This window comes from Puma concolor, chromosome B4, assembly GCF_028749965.1.
Source record: "Puma concolor isolate L17-30 chromosome B4, mPumCon1.1.hap2, whole genome shotgun sequence".
NCBI classification, from domain to species: Eukaryota; Metazoa; Chordata; class Mammalia; order Carnivora; family Felidae; genus Puma; species Puma concolor.
The window spans coordinates 132,175,018-132,192,422 of record NC_141673.1 but is presented as its reverse complement, the minus strand read 5'-3'; the positions used below and the strand labels follow the sequence as shown (position 1 = coordinate 132,192,422).

At 41.6% G+C, this 17,405-nt stretch overlaps 1 protein-coding gene and 1 non-coding gene across 4 annotated transcripts in view; both read left to right on the top strand.

Moving 5' to 3' along the window:
* Positions 1-17,405, top strand: part of DHTKD1 (dehydrogenase E1 and transketolase domain containing 1) — a 51,830-nt gene that overhangs the window by 13,442 nt on the left and 20,983 nt on the right. For all 3 annotated transcript variants that reach the window (XM_086714952.1, XM_086714951.1, XM_086714953.1), the window contains exons 2-7: positions 992-1,147; positions 6,537-6,748; positions 7,530-7,724; positions 10,391-10,660; positions 15,372-15,543; positions 16,569-16,767. In XM_086714952.1, coding sequence (XP_086571078.1) covers positions 992-1,147; positions 6,537-6,748; positions 7,530-7,724; positions 10,391-10,660; positions 15,372-15,543; positions 16,569-16,767 — 1,204 coding nt within the window. The remainder of the gene's footprint in view (positions 1-991; positions 1,148-6,536; positions 6,749-7,529; positions 7,725-10,390; positions 10,661-15,371; positions 15,544-16,568; positions 16,768-17,405) is intronic.
* On the top strand, positions 2,562-2,668 carry LOC112868084 (U6 spliceosomal RNA). The gene has a single exon (XR_003224260.1). It is a non-coding gene; the product is annotated as a U6 spliceosomal RNA (small nuclear RNA).

The following is a 17,405-nucleotide window of genomic DNA, read 5'->3' as shown; positions in this document are numbered from 1 at the left end:
CATGATAACCGACGGGGCCACCCAGGTGCCCCGTGAAAAGATCATTTTTAAGATCTTTTTCTAGGGGGACCTGGGTGGCTCAGTCGGTTGAGCATCTGACTTCGGCTCAGGTCATGATCTCACTGTCTGTGAGTTCGAGCCCCGCATCGGGCTCTGTGCTGATAGCTCAGAGCCTGGAGCCTGCTTCCGATTCTGTGTCTCCCTCTCTCTCTGCCTCTTCCCTGCTCATGCTCTGTCTCTCTCTGTCTCAAAAATAAATAAAAAACATTAAGAAAAAAAAAGATCTTTTTCTAGTATAAATTTCATGAGTCTATGAAATAACTCTGTACATTGGGTCTTTAAGCAATAGGGAAGGAGATGTAACTTTGATTTTGTAGTTCTACCTATGTCTATTTTTTAAGTAAAATATTTAAAAATCTCAAATAATAATTAAGAGGACTCTAATTATCCAGAATCTCAGCATTTTAACAGTTCTTTTCAGTGCTATTTCTCTAAAGGCATAATTAGTTATTTTTACAAATGTGCACCCATAGTTCTATCTCCTTTTTTTTTTTTTCCTTCACTGACTTTAGCAATCATGAGATAAATTTAAAGAAATTGGTGTGTTTTCCTGAGGGCGCCTGGGTGGCTCAGTCGGCTGAGCGTCCAACTTCGGCTCAAGTCATGATCTCGCGGTTTGTGGGTTCAAGCCCCACATCGGGCTCTGTGCTGACAGCTTAGAGCTGGCAGCCTGCTTTGGATTCTGTATCTCCTTCTCTCTCTCTCTGCCCCTCCCCAACTCGTGCTCTCTCTCTCTCTCAAAAATAAACATTAAAAAAAAGTAAGTGTGTTTTCCTGGATTCTGATAGTCTATAAACCTGAGATGTGGTAGGTAGAAGGAATGCATTCAAAGTGTCTAAGGCCACAAAGGCTTCTTTGAAAAACTGATTTTTTTTTAGTTTGTGGGCATTTTCTAAATTGTTTGTATTGTTTTATTTTCCCCTTGAATTAGTTGATCATGGCCTTGCCAGATTGGTGACCGTATACTGTGAACATGGTCATAAAGCTGCCAAAATCAACCCCCTCTTCACTGGACAAGCCTTGCCGGAGAATGTGCCTGAAGTCCAAGCTCTTGTGCAGACCCTACAGGGGCCTTTTAATACCACAGGTAAAGCCCATCAACACTAGACTGTACATGTAACGGTTAGCTGCCAAGATGCAGTATGGCTCCTTTCTCTGTTCTTGAAGAACTCACATGCCCACTGGAGTTGAGGCTTCCATGGAGTGTGAGTTGACCGTGAGGGGCACATTCAAGCACTGTCTAAGAGGACTGGTCTTGAGGTTCTAGAATAGTCTTTCAATAGGGTTCATTTCCTCTAAGTTTAAAAACGTTTACCAAAGAAGACATACATATGGCCAACAGGTGGGATGCGTGGGTGGCTCAGCTGGTTAAGACTTCGGCCCAGGTCATGATCCCATGGTTCGTGTGTTTGAGCCCCGCATCGGACTCCATGCTGATGGCTCAGAGCCTGGAACCTACTTCAGATTTTGTCTCCCTCTCCCTCTGCCCCTCCCCCACTTGTGCTCTGTCTCTCTCTGTCTGTCTCTCAAAAAAGAAATAAAAACATTAAAACAAACAAACAACTAAATGGCCAACAAGTACATGAAAAGGTATTCACCATCACTGATCATCAGAGAAATGCAAATCAAAGCTGCAATTAGGTATCACTTCACATCTGCCGGAATGGCTGGGACACAAGATAACAAGTGTTGGTGAGGATGTAGAGAAAACCTCGTGCACTGTTGGTGGGAATGCAAGTAGGTGTAGCTACTGTGGAAAATAGTACGGATACTCCTCAAAAAATTAAAAATAGAAATCCCATATGATCTAGGAATCCCACTTCTGAGTATTTATCCAAAGAAATTGAAATCAGGGTCTTAAAGAGTTATCTGTACTTTTATGTTTACTGTGGCATTATTACCATAGCAAAAAATATGAAAACACTTAAATGTCTATCAATGGATAAATGAATAAAGAAAATGCAGTATGAGAGCACCTGGCTGGCTCAGTTGCTAGAGCATGTGACTCTTGATCTTGGGGTTGTGAGTTCAAGCCCCACGTTGGGCATAGGCCCTAGTTAAAAAAAAAAAAAAGATTAAAAAAAAAATGTGGTATATGGAACAGAATATTGCTCAGCCTTAAAAAAGAAGGAAATCCTGGGGCGCCTGGGTGGCTCAGTCGGTTAAGCGTCCGACTTCCGCTCAGGTCATGATCTCGCGGTCTGTGAGTTCGAGCCCCGCGTCGGGCTCTGTGCTGACAGCTCAGAGCCTGGAGCCTGTTTCGGATTCTATGTCTCCCTCTCTCTCTGACCCTCCCCCGTTCATGCTCTGTCTCTCTCTGTCTCAAAACTAAATAAACGTTAAAAAAAAAATTAAAAAAAAAAAAAAGAAGGAAATCCTTCCATTTGTGACAACATGGATGAACCTCGAGGCATTACACTAAGTGAAATAAAACCAGTCACAAAAGGACAGGCACTGCATGATTGATCCCACTATATGAGGAATCTAAGATCGTCAAACTTATGCTCGCTTCATCAGCACAAATACTAAAATCGGAACGATACAGAGAGGATCAGCATGGTGCCTGCACAAGGATGACACGCAAATTCGTGAAGCCTTCCATATTTAAGAAAAATGATAAAATGGTCAAACTTAGTGGTTCGCAGGGTCTGGGAAGAAGCGGAAATAGGGAAATGGTGGTCAAAAGGTACAGAGTTTCAATTATGAAAGATAAATAAGTTCTAGGGGCTCTAGTTAATACTGTATTGCATACTTAAAATTTTGCTAAGAGAACAGATCTTATGTTCAGCATTCTTACTACAAAAGAAAACTATTTTTAAAATGTAATAAGGGTCGCTTGGGTGGCTCAGTCAGTTAAGTGTCCGTCTCTTGGTTTCGTCTCAGATCATCATCTCATGGTTTGTGAGTTCAAGCCCCACATCCGGACTCTGTGCCAATGGCATGGGATTGTCTCCCTCTCTCTCTGCGCCTCCCCTGATTGCTCTCTACCTCTCTCTTTCTCTCAAAAACAAATAAACATTTCTAAAAAAACAAACAAACAAACAAACAAAAAACCAAAAACTTTAAAAAAATGAGTAAAAAATTGCAAGCCCTGAAATAATAATTTTAAAAAAGCTGGACACCCATTATGGACCAGACACTTTACATCTGTTTTGTCAATGCATTCCCATACCTACTCCCTAAGAAGTTACTGCCATCTTTATTTTACAGACAGGGAAACAGAAACTCAGAGAACTTAAATTAGTCGTAGCTAGGAAGTGGCAGAGGTAAGGTGACAATCCAGCTCTCCCTTCCTGTTTTATTTCCCAGCTTGGGAACTTAAAAAAAATGGGGCTAGATAACCAGGCAGCATCCTGGGCTCCTATCTCATGCCATTTTTTTATTTTACTTATTTATTTTATTTTATTTTATTTTATTTTATTTTATTTTATTTTATTTTATTTTATTATTACTATTTTTTAAAGATTTTATGTTTAAGTAATCTCTATACCCAACACGGGGCTCGAAATCACAACCCGGAGATTGAGAGTCACATACTCTTCCAACTAAACCACTCAGGTGACCCCTGTCATGTCATTTTTTTTAAAGTTATTTTTGGGCAATGTCAAATTCTGGTATATATACCACTTAGTAATGTTCTGGTAATTTATTGCAGTGTAATAAACCACTCCAAAATGCAGTAACTTCTAAGGGTACAACAATTTTATTATCTCGCAGTTCTAGAATCTGCCTGGACTCAACTAGGCAATTCTCACTTGGGGGGCTTGGAGACAAAATCTATTCCATCATAATTTATTTTTTTTTTTTTTATTTTTTTTTTTTAAATTTTTTTTTTTCAACGTTTATTTATTTTTGGGACAGAGAGAGACAGAGCATGAACGGGGCAGGGGCAGAGAGAGAGGGAGACACAGAATCGGAAACAGGCTCCAGGCTCTGAGCCATCAGCCCAGAGCCCGACGCGGGGCTCGAACTCACGGACCGCGAGATCGTGACCTGGCTGAAGTCGGACGCTTAACCGACTGCGCCACCCAGGCGCCCCTATTCCATCATAATTTAAATGGCCCTTCAGGAACGGAAAGTTTAGTGTTTTCTTTTTTTTTTTTTTAATTTTTTTTTAAACGTTTATTTATTTTTGAGACAGAGAGAGAGCATGAACGGGGGAGGGGTAGAGAGAGAGGGAGACACAGAATCCGAAGCAGGCTCCAGGCTCTGAGCCATCAGCCCAGAGCCCGACGCGGGGCTCAAACTCACGGACTGCGAGATCGTGACCTGAGTTGAAGTCAGACACTTAACCGACTGAGCCACCCAGGTGCCCCTTAAGTAATTTCTGTGCCCAAGTGGGGCTCGAACTCATAACCCCGAGATCAAGAGTTTCACACTGTACCGCTTGAGCCAGCCAGACGCCCTCCACTGTAACCATTTTAAAGTATATAATTCAGTGACATTTCATACAGCCACAATGTTATGCAATCATCAGTTTAGTTCCAGAACATTTTCATCACCCCAAAAGGAAATCTTGTGCCTAGTAAACTTACTTACTCACTCCCCATTCTGCCTTCTCCTCAACCCCTGACAACCACTAATCTACTTTCTGTTTCTATAGATTTGCCTATTCTTGACATGCTGTATAAATGAAGTCACAGTATGTGGCCTTTTGGGTCTGGCTTTTTACATTTAGTGTAATGTTTCCAAGTTTCATCCATACTGTAGCATAAACTGGTACTTTATTCCTTTATGTGGCTGAGCACTATTCCGTCATATGGTGTGGGGAAATAGGTTCAAGAATTCCTTATACTTACGTAAATGGGTTAAGAAAGCTTAGGTCAGAAAGCAGCCACCACTGGGTGAAAGCGCCCAAGGTTAGTTAGCAAGGTATTATAATGGGATCACAAGTAACTTGTTATATCACCTGCAGGAAACTACTTTCCATCTGGTACCAATATATCAGATTTGTTTTGATCACAAACACCACTTGTCCGCACCCCCCCCCAGGCAGACCCTTTGCTTCTTACACACACAAGTTATTTTTTTTAAACGTTTATTTATTTTTGAGAGTGAGAGACAGAGCATGAGTAGGGGAGGGGCAGAGAGAGAGAGAGAGAGAGAGAGAGAGAGAGAGACAGAATCTGAAGCAGGCTCCAGACTCCGAGCTGTCAGCACAGAGCCTGATGTGGAGCTTGAACTCACAAGCCGTGAGATCATGACCTGAGACGAAGTCAGACGCTCAACTGGCTGAGCCACCCAGGCACCCCCACACACAAGTTATTGATTACTATCTGATTATTTCCTCATGTACAACACACGTGTAAGATCTTGAGAGCTCAATAAATACGAGATGAAACATGTGTTCAGGGCTCTTGTCTCCTTCTGGACATTAGCCTCTCTCGTATTCAATTCTGTGTCCACTCTCTTGCTGGACAAGAGAGAACTCCAGAGTCATAGTCTGCAACAGTATGGGTATATCACATTTTGTTTATCCCATCAGTGGACATTAGGTTATTTCCTATCTCATTTAATCTTTTTTTTCAAAAATTTTTAACATTTATTCATTTTTGAGAGACAGAGCATGAAGGAGGGAGAGGGGTAGAGAAAGAGGGAGACACAGAATCCAAAACAGGCTTCAGGCTCTGAGCTGTCAGCACCGAGCCTAACACAGGGTCAAACCCACGAACTGCAAGATCATGACCTGAGCCGAAGTCAGGCGCTTAACTGACTGAGCCACCCAGGCACCCTCCTACCTTATTTAATTTTAACAACTACCTCCTGAGGTATTCCTGTTTTATAGGTTAAAATGTGGGGCAGAGAAGCCAAGTGATATGCAAAACAATTTTTATAACTTGAATGGCCAATCAGTATCAAAGAGCTAAAGTTATTGTAAGAAACCATAAGCAATAATAAAGTAACTGTTGGTTTGTTAAAAACTCACGTTGTAGGTTAAGGCAAATGACTGATCATTGATTTGGTGCTGAGCTATTGATACACTTACAGTGCTCTCCTTTTGTTGACCAAGGTTCAGGTAGATTTCCCTTTACCTTAAAATGTTGCTTTGCTATCAATATTAATGACATTTAGGCCAACTGTTCAATGGTAGACATTACTTTGTAGGTATTAATATAAGAGTTAAACATTTGGGGAGATATTTCAGATAAAGGTAGAATATCTGATCTGTAGCTATAAAGCAGTTGAGTGTTAACTTTCCATTTTTAGTTTGAAATTACAATAGAATCAAAATTTGGCATAAAGTGGCATGGCTCTGTCCTTGTGGAGAAAGACTGATATTCTCTCTCCTAGTCTATTTTGTGGCCTTTGACCCTATTTTTAGTTTTGTCTTTAGAAAAATCTAGGTAGCCATTGATGATGACCCAACTTATCCAAAACAAAATGCTCTGAATTGAAATAATTACTTTGGTATGTTCTATAATTAATTACATGGTTGATTGCTTTTTAAAACGATCCCTATGATTTCGTTTTTGTAGGATTGTTGAACATGGGTAAGGAGGAGGCCTCTCTTGAGGAAATATTAGCCTATCTCAACCAAATCTACTGTGGGCAAATTTCTATTGAAACCTCCCAACTTGAGAGCCAGGAGGAGAAAGACTGGTTTGCCAAACGGTTTGAGGAACTGAAGAAAGAGACCTTTACCCCAGAAGAGCGAAAACATCTGTCAAAACTAATGCTAGAATCTCAGGTATAAAAGTACCAACTAACATCAATGGAATAGGATGGCTCTTTTTCTACAAAGATATATCAATATTGAAGAGAGGGAATTAAAGCATTTACTTACCCCTATTTACCTCGTTGCGTCAACACACTAGATAATAGAACACACAGCACTTTGTTCTAAGTAGGAAAAAGTAGAACCCCAAACAACTGAGTCAAAATATATACTTTTTATATAATTGCCTATTCACTCTGTAAAAGACTGAAAAGCCCTTAAGACCTTGCTTCTCTTTTTATGACCTGGAGTGTTCAAAAAAAGAACGATGCATGCAAGAGACTCTTGGTGCAGATTAATAGACCTGAATCTGTCAAGGCTATGATCAGGACTCAGGCATGTCAAGATGACAAGGAAACTATTCCCAGTAATTTGGATAGTTGGGTCATTTGCGGCCTTGACAAAATAGTACTGTAAAGCCTGGTACTAAAACTCAAGGGCTAGGAGGGGCAGACCCCTAAGGCCCAGCCCCTACTCTAGAGGAACACATTCTAAGAGAATCCCTCTTGGGGTAAGTTATTCCACCACTCGGGTGGTTTTCTCTGCAATCTGACTGCTGCCTGCTGTCCTTTAGGCTTTCCAGCCATGTTCTGAATTAGTTACATCTGTCTCTGGGGTGTGTTGTGAAGGGGCACGGCTGCGGTCACTTGAAGCAGTGTGGGGTCTTCCTACAATACACACGAATGTGTCTGATTTTGACGTAAGTAGTTGGCTATCTTCCCACCACAAATGTGTCTGACATGATGTTCCATAGGAGTTTGACCACTTTTTGGCCACCAAGTTTGCTACAGTGAAGCGGTATGGAGGCGAAGGAGCTGAAAGCATGATGGGCTTTTTCCATGAGTTGCTGAAAATGGCAGCCTACAGTGGGATAACTGATGTTATTATTGGCATGCCCCATAGAGGGAGGCTTAATTTATTGACAGGCCTTCTTCAATTCCCTCCGGAGGTAAGGTACTTTCTATGATGTACAATTGACTGTAACAGGATAGAACCGACGATGCTAGTAATTCCTTCTAGAAGCCTGAGTAAACATCTCAGCCATTGGTCCAGGAGGTAGCTTAATTAATTGATGGAACCTAACACTGCTGATAGATATGGTATTTGGGTTGATTTTCTGTGCAGTCTTATATGGATTCTTTCTTCTCTCAGGGAAAGTAAAAGTTAGTTTGTTTTCTCAAGGATGATATGAATAGATAATTTCTTTGAAATTATCTCTGTTCTTTGAAGCACGCTTTACTAATTTAATAAAAATTGCTCAAACATTAAGATCTGTGCAATTATTTACAATTTCACCTTCCAAGGAGTCAATTTTACCTTCCGTTTATTGCAGAGTTTATACTTAACATATTGTACTAAAACTAATAATACATTAGAATTATTGTCATCCTGGGAGACCACTCACATGAGTGGTTCTGTAGGTAACTGGATCTTGGTGTTCTTCTTTCGCCCGACTCAGCTGCTCTATCAGTCTCTAAACAGACTCGTGAGTCCGGATTGCAGATTTGATGGCCAGGAACATCAGAATGACTTGTAATTTAATAAGATTGTGGCCATTGTGTGTGGATCAACCTCAGCACTGATCTGGGCCAGAAGAGCAAAAGTAATTATATGTGTTAAAGGGACTGTGAAAGTTAATGGAGTGAATGGAGCCCATGGAAGGATGTGTCATCATTACATCATTGGAAAGTATACATGACGCCATGTTTGGGGCCCAGCTTTACCACTACTACTCATACCTCAGTTTTTCTGATGCTGAGAGATTGATAATCTGCTTCTAAAAGGCGGAGACTTTAGAAAAGGCAGACGATGACAAAATAAAGTGATTGACAGATGTGCTTAAATACATGCAGAAATCCCTAAACCAAAAATTACATTCCCAAAAATATCACAAAAAAATGACTCCAAGATGCTGAATTATAAATGAGCGTATCTGTGAGAAACACATATGTACCCACACTGTGTGAGTATGGGTGTTCCTGTTTGTAAATTGGTCAGTAAGAAGCTTTTGGGTCACTCAAACCATTTGGATAATTGAGAATAACATGTTGTCTTTGGTAACTGTCTTGGCTTGAGACCCAGCTTTGTTACTTAGCGGCCAAGGACCTTTAACAATTTAGTTAATTTCTCTTGTTTGTGCATTTTTTAAAATGTAAAATCATAAAGGGGCACCCGGGTGGCTCAGTCGGTTGAATGTCCGACTTCAGCTCAGGTCATGGTTTCACGGTCCAGGAGTTTGAGCCCTGCATTGGGCTCTGTGCTGACAGCTCGGAGCCTGGAGCCTGCTTCAGATTCTGTGTCTCCTCTCTCTGCACCTGCCCTGCTCACACTCTGTCTGACTCTCTCTCAAAAATAAATAAATATTAAATGTAAAATCATAAATATTTAATTTTTTTCTTTTCAAATTTTTGCTTGAATTATTCCATGGGTCATTTTTTTCTGTCTGTAGATGTTCAGCTTTGTTCTCTAAAACTTCTAGTTGATTTCTTGGGCGTTCAGAATAATTTCATATTTATCTAGCTATTCCAGGGAGGAGGCAAGCTTGGGGTCACCCTCCTCCTCTGCCATCTTAACTCCTAGCTTGTGCATTTTTTTTTTTTTTTTAGCTTGTGCATTTTTAAAATGGGTAGTAACATGTATCTTGTGGTAGACTATGAAAATGAAGTCAGAGAATGTATGCAAATAAGTCCTTTGAGAATCAGACAGTAGAGGTTTTTTTAGGTGTGATTTGAGCTGATCAGTGCATGTTATCTTGTGTCTAAATGGGATTAAGTTCTATTCTGCCATTTTCCTGTGTACCTTTAACAAGATTCATACAAAATTCTTTTGGAAAATATATTCTAACAGGTGTATCCAAGAAAAAATCATTTTGCTTATGGCAAGGTAGAGGTGACTTACTATCTAACATTTTACTGCCTAACTTATCATCTACATGTCTAACTTATTATCTACACGTCTGTCATGTTAGGCTCTTCTGAAAGTGTTGTTACTTCAGGGGTTCCTGGGTGGCTCAGTCGGTTAGGTGTTTGGCTCTTGATCTCGGCTCAGGTCATGTGTGATCTCACAGTTTGTGAGATCGGGTGAGGAGCCCGCTTGGGATTCTCTCTCTCTCCCTCTCTCTGCCGTTCCCCTGATATCTCTCTCTCTCTCTCTCTCTCTCTCTCTCTCTTTCTCTCTAAATAAATAAATAGGGGCACCTGAGTGGCTCAGTTGGTTGGGTGCCTGACTTCACCTCAGGTCATGATCTCACGGTTCCTGAGTTCAAACCCCACGTTTGGCTCTCTGCTGTCAATGCAGAGCCTGCTTCTGATCCTCTGTCCCCCTCTCTCTGCCCCTCCTCTGCTTGTGCTCGCTCAAAAATAAGTAAAAAGAATTAAAAAAAAATAAAGCACACCAAAGCAAAAACTGTTGGTACTTCATTTGATTATGAAGATCTTCAAATAGTTCTGTGCATTTGAGCAGTTAAAAGTTTGTTTAATACATGGTAATAATACACAAGCATGTACAGAAAATGTTTTTTAATTATTTTTTAATTGTATGATTTAAACTAGCCATCTCTTCCCTGCTGTCCATTGTTATAAAAGACATTTTTTCTTATATGTTTATTCATAATAGCTGATGTTCCGTAAAATGCGAGGCTTAAGTGAATTTCCAGAAGATGTTTCAGCCACCGGTGATGTCCTATCTCACTTGACCTCCTCGGTTGACCTGGACTTCGGCGCGCACCATCCCCTCCATGTGACGATGCTGCCAAACCCCTCACACCTGGAAGCTGTCAACCCCGTGGCTGTCGGGAAGACTCGGGGAAGGCAGCAGTCTAGACAGGATGGGGACTACTCTCCAGACAGTTCGGCTCAGCCTGGGGACAAAGTCATTTGCTTACAGGTACTTGTAGCTTCAGGAAGTGAGGCCAGAGGGTGGGGAGACCGTGAAGAAGGGAAGCCCAGGTTGGTAGTTCTGAAAGGAGATGGTAGACATCCAAGATGAAATTGAGATGAACTTTTGGTAAACGAAGATTCCGGGCTTGTTTTTAAAATTAACAGCAGATATGAGGTCTCATCTCAACTGAGATTTCACTGTGTTTATTTCTCTCTTATGAGTTATTTCGGGGGGTATTGACTAGTATCCCTGATGCTTTTCAGAGGACAGATGTCAGAACTTCTCTGAAAATATGGCCCTCTGGGAAACTACATAGTATCCATATATGTAACAAGGCTCTAAGAGTCTGGATTTAGTTTGTTAGCTTGCTTGTTTGTTTTAAAATGAAGGTCTTTTGGGGCGCCTGGGTGGCGCAGTCGGTTAAGCGTCCGACTTCAGCCAGGTCACGATCTCGCGGTCCGTGAGTTCGAGCCCCGCGTCAGGCTCTGGGCTGATGGCTCAGAGCCTGGAGCCTGTTTCCGATTCTGTGTCTCCCTCTCTCTCTGCCCCTCCCCCGTTCATGCTCTGTCTCTCTCTGTCCCAAAAATAAATAAACGTTGAAAAAAAAATTAAAAAAAAAAAAATAAAATGAAGGTCTTTGGCATTAAGGCAACCCATACATCTCATTAGTGTGGCTCTTGTTTCAGTTTTTTGTAACCTGACAGCCTAGATGTTCAGACTGTGGATCACATTTTTTTTTTCCCCTATGAGTATTCATTTAAATATGAACCTTTAACTACCGGGCAGTAATTAATTCTCGGTATCAGTGGCTGAGTCTCTAAACCCTATAGAAATAGGTACATCTGTAAGGCAGGAGAATATTTGGCTGCATATACAAGTAACAACTTTATCTTATTCATGTTAATTTTTCATGGGCCAGAAACTTGTAGTAAGTAAATTGAGGGCATGCAGCATTGCATTTGACAATGACATAGTTTTTCAAAATGGAAATCTTACATTGTTAGCCATTCTCTTTACCTTTTGCTCGACTTAATTCACGATACTGTAAAATATTTTAGTCATTCACATTAGCAAGTCTTAACATGGACTTCAGAAACAAGAGATGAAAATGACACTTTATTTATTTTTGAGAAAGAGAGAGAGAGAGAGAGTGGGGGAGGAGCACAGAGAGAGGGAGACAGAATTCAAAGCAGGCTCCAGGCTCCAAGCTGTCATCATAGAACCCAATGGGGGGCTCAAACTCACAAACCGCGAGATTATAACCTGAGCCAAAATCAGACACTTAAGTGACTGAGCCATGCTGGCACCCCAACATTTTCTTCAAAGTGATAGGAAACTTCCCTCTTTTGTCTATTTTGTGTTCCCAAATCACTTGCCCTGCTGTGTCTGTACGTGTCCTGCTGTGCTGATTTCTTGTGGGAACTCTAAATTTGGAGCCTATAAAATCATGGTGGGTGAGATTCTGGATGCTACTTTATCTGCCTGACCTCTTCTGTTTATTTTGGTCCCAAACCTGGTGAAAGTAGATTGTCATCTGTGATCTGTGTGTGTCCAAACCCCCTGGCCATCTTTGGCTATGTAGCTTCCACCTCATCCAGCATTTGTTTGTGTTTATGGACCCTCACTCCCAAAAAGCTATACGCAGCATAGTGGAGTGGTTTCTCTTCTGATTTAAGAAGAAAATAAAATTAACAGATGATACCTGTGTGCCTTAGTGCCGTGAATCCGAAGACCAGGATAAAATGATGCAAGTTATGAGCAGATGTTATGTTACTTTAAAAAAAAATTTTTTTTTTTTTTTGAGAGAAAGAGAGAATGTGTGTGCGTGCATGGGTGAGCAGGGGAGGGGCAGAGAGAGGGGGAGAGAGAATCTTAAGCAGGCTCCATGGCCAGCTTGGGACTAGATCTCACAACTGTGAGATCATGACTTGAGCCAGAATCAAGGTGACTGAGCCACCTAGGTACCCCTAAAAATTTTTTTCTTTGAGTATAGTTGACACCAGATGTTATGTTCTTATTGATGTCTCTAGTGTAACATTTTTGTAAAGGAGCAGAAGAAGTACACATCTTCCTTGCTTTACTGAAATTCTTTTTTCTTTTTTTCTGAGAGAGAGAGAGAGAGAGAGCGCATGCGCAGGTGAGCAGGGGAGGGGCAGAGGGAGAGAGAGAGGAAAAAAGAGAGAGAGGGAGTCCTAAGCAGGCACCACGCTCAGCTGGGAGCCCAACTCAGGGATTCATCTCAAGACCATGAGATCACATCCTGAGCCAAAATCAAGAGTCAGACACTTAACTGATTGAGCCACCCAGGCACCCCAATGGACTCCTCTTATATCATTACCCCCAAGAAATCCCATGGGCAAGGAGGAGTGCTCAGATGCCAGGAGCCCCTGGCCCTTGTGGCTAAGGGTTGGACTTGACAGTGTGGCGTGGTATAGAAGAGGCAAAGACTGTGGAACCAAGAAGATGTGTTCAAATCCTGGCTTTGCTGCTTTCTGGCTTGGTGTGCTTGGTTCTGTTATGGTAGTTCTCTGAATCTCATAGAAAAATGGGAGTGTATTATATTCCTCATCGTGTTCTGAGAATTAAATGAGAACATGGACATAACAACTTCTTTGATCCAGGAGAAAGGCTTGGAGGGGTGGAGACATAAGTAGAAAAAACACAGAAGGCCCAGGGTGTAGTCCAATGTGAAGTATATACTCTTTGTGAGCCTTGGTTTCCTCCTCTGTAAAAAGGACAGTAGTGACTTCCTTACCTGGCCCCCACCTGGTTGTTGAGGGGATTAATGCTGTGGAGATAATGGAAGGGTGTGTTATTAGTAGGTATAGATAACTCCAAAATGGGAGTCATCTCTATACACCCTAGCCAAACGAAGGCGGGACCTGGAAATTTCACTGAGGCCAAGGAGTGCTTCTTTTCTTAGCCAAAATATTCTACTTACATTAAAAAAAATGACTATTTTAAGGACATTGTCAATGTCCTTTTAAAAAATGTACTTCGAGGTATTCTTTCTTCATTTATATTTAGGTCTTTTACTTCTATTCTTATTAGAGCCCAGTGGTTACCTTCAGTTAGGACATATCATATTATTTTATTTATTATTATTAATTATTTTAGAGAGAGTGAGAGAGACAGTGCGAGCAGGAGAGAGGGGCAGAAGGAGAGAGAGAGAGAGAGAGAGAGAGAGAGAGAGAGAGAGAGAGAGAGAGAATCTTAAGCATCCTCCACACTCAGTGAGGAACCTGACCCTGGGATCATGACCGGAGCCAAAATCAAGAGTTGGATGCTAGGGGTGCCTGGGTGGCTCAGTCAGTTAAGCGTCTGATTCTTGGTTTTGGGCTCAGGTCATGATCTCATAGTTTCGTGAGTTTGAGCCCTGCATCAGGCTCCGTGCTAACAGTATGGAGCCTGCTTGGGATTCTCTTTCTCTGCCCCTCCCCTACTCATGCTGTCTCTCTCTCTCTCTCTCAAAATAAATAAATAAACTTTTAAAAAGTAACAAAAAAAACCAGTTGGACGCTCAAGTGACTGAGCCACCCGGGTCCCCCAGATTACTTATTCTTAAATGTTTGTTTATTTTTTAGAGAGAGAGAGAGAGAGACAGAGTACAAGCGGAGAAGGGGCAGAAGAAGAGGGAGACACAGAATCTGAAGCAGGCTGCAAGCTGTCAGTGCAGAGCCTGATGCAGGGCTTGAACTCGCAAACTGTGAGATCATGACCTGAGCCAAAGTCAGACACTTAACCGATTGAGCCACCCAGGCGCCACTTTTATTCTTCAGTTCAGCATTTTGACTGTTTATGATACTAGACTTTTATTGATTTTTTTATTGCAATATATTTGACAATAGCATTATGTCAATTTAAGGTGTATAACATGTTGATGTCACAGATAATCACCTTGTAGCCTGAAGTCAGTAGAACTCATATCTTCTTCTAAGATCTTCTAAGATCTATAATTCCCTTGTTATTTGCTTTCAACTTCTGTGAAAATGATCTCCCCTTTTATCTACTACTTTCCATCTATCAGGTTTTGTGATGATGTCGTGATCTAACAGATTTCAGATGTGCTGGGAGAATAGCACATTTCAGATGTTGTGTGATAGTATTTTGTTGTTTCCTCAAAGCATCCTTTCAATTACCTGTGATATACTTTCCCCCATGCCTCCTGTCTTTGCTGTCGTATCTCCCTCCCCCCACCTCTTTGTGTTCACGGTGTGGCCAACACAGCCAGTGGGGATTAGGTGATGTGAGCTGCGCACCGTCTCTTTTCAGGGGCAGGATGATTGGGGAAGAGAGAGAGAGTTCAAAGCTATGCACTGTTCCTCATGTCTTGCAAGCTGTTTTCATGAAAACTGTACTGGAGCTGATTTTCCTTCAGTACTGCTGATAATCCTTCCTTCTGTGGTGCTGCTGTATGTTCTAGAATGTTGATAGGTATATTAGAAGTGATGCATGCGAGTGACAATGTGGGGGTGAAAGAATAGATCAATTGGCAGTGGCCACAAGAGGTAAAGGGGCTTTGAAACCAACTTGAGATCAGCCTAACCATCCTAGAAAGTCCTGTACGGAACCAGCAGGTTTTTAGGAGGGCAGGAGAGCAGTGAGAGCGTGGTTGTTTTTACTCCTGTTATTATTTGAAAACAATTTATTCCAAACTGGATACATAAATTTCTCCACCTCTTATGTTCATTTTCTTGTTTTCTCGTCTATGATTTAGGTTCACGGTGATGCTTCTTTCTGTGGTCAGGGGATTGTTCCCGAAACATTTACGCTGTCTAATCTCCCACATTTCAGAATTGGTGGGAGTGTCCATCTGATTGTCAATAACCAGCTGGGTTACACCACTCCTGCAGAAAGAGGAAGGTCTTCCTTATACTGCAGTGATATCGGTATGTGATGTAGGGAGGCATCTCTAGAGAAACATCTAGTTCACTAGGAACAGTAAGCCTCCCTGGTTACCCCGTTTTAAATTTGGGGTCAGATATGGTTAGTAGTCACCAACAGTGGTATCCATATTCCTTTAAAATCTGAGTGTGACCTTTGAATCCGAAGAGGTGAAACAAGAGGGAAACACAAAGGGTGCCATCTCAAATTGCCCAGATATCCAGTTGAATGCTGTCATGGCAACCAAAGATCAACACAATTAGTACAACACCAGGGTACTCATCTTTAGGAGATTCAGATCCAGGGTGCCCAAGACCTTAGTCAAGAATGGTATTGAATTTGGCTAAGGGGTCTTGGTTACAAATCAGATACAAAGAAGCAAAGTTGACTTGTTCTACCCTGGAAATTAGCAATATTAAGAGAAAGGCAGGGCTTTTTTTTAAACCCATCCCCCAATTCACAGAGTTACCTGAATTGTTAGATGGTAGGAACTATTGCGTTTTTGCACCCAGCCCCTGGCCTGGATGCCTTTTGGGGCTATCTATGTGAATGTTTTGTGATTAGTTTGACAAAGATACTGGAAGCACAATCTAGGGCTTTTCTTTGAAGAAAATCAATTTTTTTTTAGGATCCGTCCTTTAATGACCCTTTTATCTCAGGAGGAAAGGTACAGTAACAATGACAGTAACAAAATAAATAGTAGTTATTACATACCAGGCACTCTTCAGCACTTTATATGCAGTAACTCAGGGAATCTTTACAACATCACCAGGAGGTATAGGAGCTATTATCCCAGTTTTATAGATGAGAAAACTGAGATTCATAACTTTACTAAGGTCACAGAGTGAGTCACAGAGCTAGGACATGACCTCTTTCCTATCAGCTGGACTCCAAAGTGTGGGTTCTTAACAGCCCAGCCAAATCATCTCTGAGTATGTGGGCTGCCTCCCCACGCAGGCAAGAGGACTTGGAGGTGGGCTAATGTCCTTTGGGGTTGGCTAGCCAGCTTCATCTGTCTTCTCTGCCTCAGGGAAGCTTGTGGGCTGTGCCATCATCCATGTCAATGGAGACAGCCCAGAAGAAGTGGTTCGGGCCACACAACTGGCTTTTGAATACCAGCGCCAGTTCCGGAAGGATGTGATTGTTGACTTGTTATGCTACAGGCAGTGGGGCCACAATGAGCTGGATGAGCCCTTCTTCACAAATCCAGTCATGTACAAAATCATCAGGTATACTTATAAATCTTTGTTGAAGATCCCCTTACTCCCATAGGGCTTGCATTTTTTAAAATTATTTTTATTAGACACTCTGAAGTAGGGCGACCAACTCCCTGGGTTGCCTGGGACATGAAACTTTCAGGACTGAAACTGGGGTAGTCCTGAGCAAACTGGGATGATCATCCTACGGATCCCGGGAAAGCTCCCCAGAGTCTTCAAACTCCACACGTTTACTCTATGAATAAATGAAGGCAACTTACCAATCTCACTGAGGTAGGAAGGCTGGGGCAGAGCCCTTAGCCCGAAGCTACTTAGTTTGTCACTGACAGGATCAGAAATAGATCCTCCGTGATTCACGTGGTGCCTCAGCAAGAGGCAACATGATGGATTTTAAGGAACCTAGAGAACTCTGCTGTCCAATATGGAAGCCACTACCATACATGGCTACTGAACACTTGAAATGTGGCCATTCCTGCTGGAGATGGGTTGTGAGTGTAATGAACACACCAGATTCCAAAGACCTTGAAAAAAAGAATGTAAACTATCTCAATAAGAATTTTTATGTTGATAAAGTATTAAAGTGACTATATTTTGAGGAAATGGAATTAAATATGTCATTAAAATTCATTCCACCTGTTTAATTTTAACCT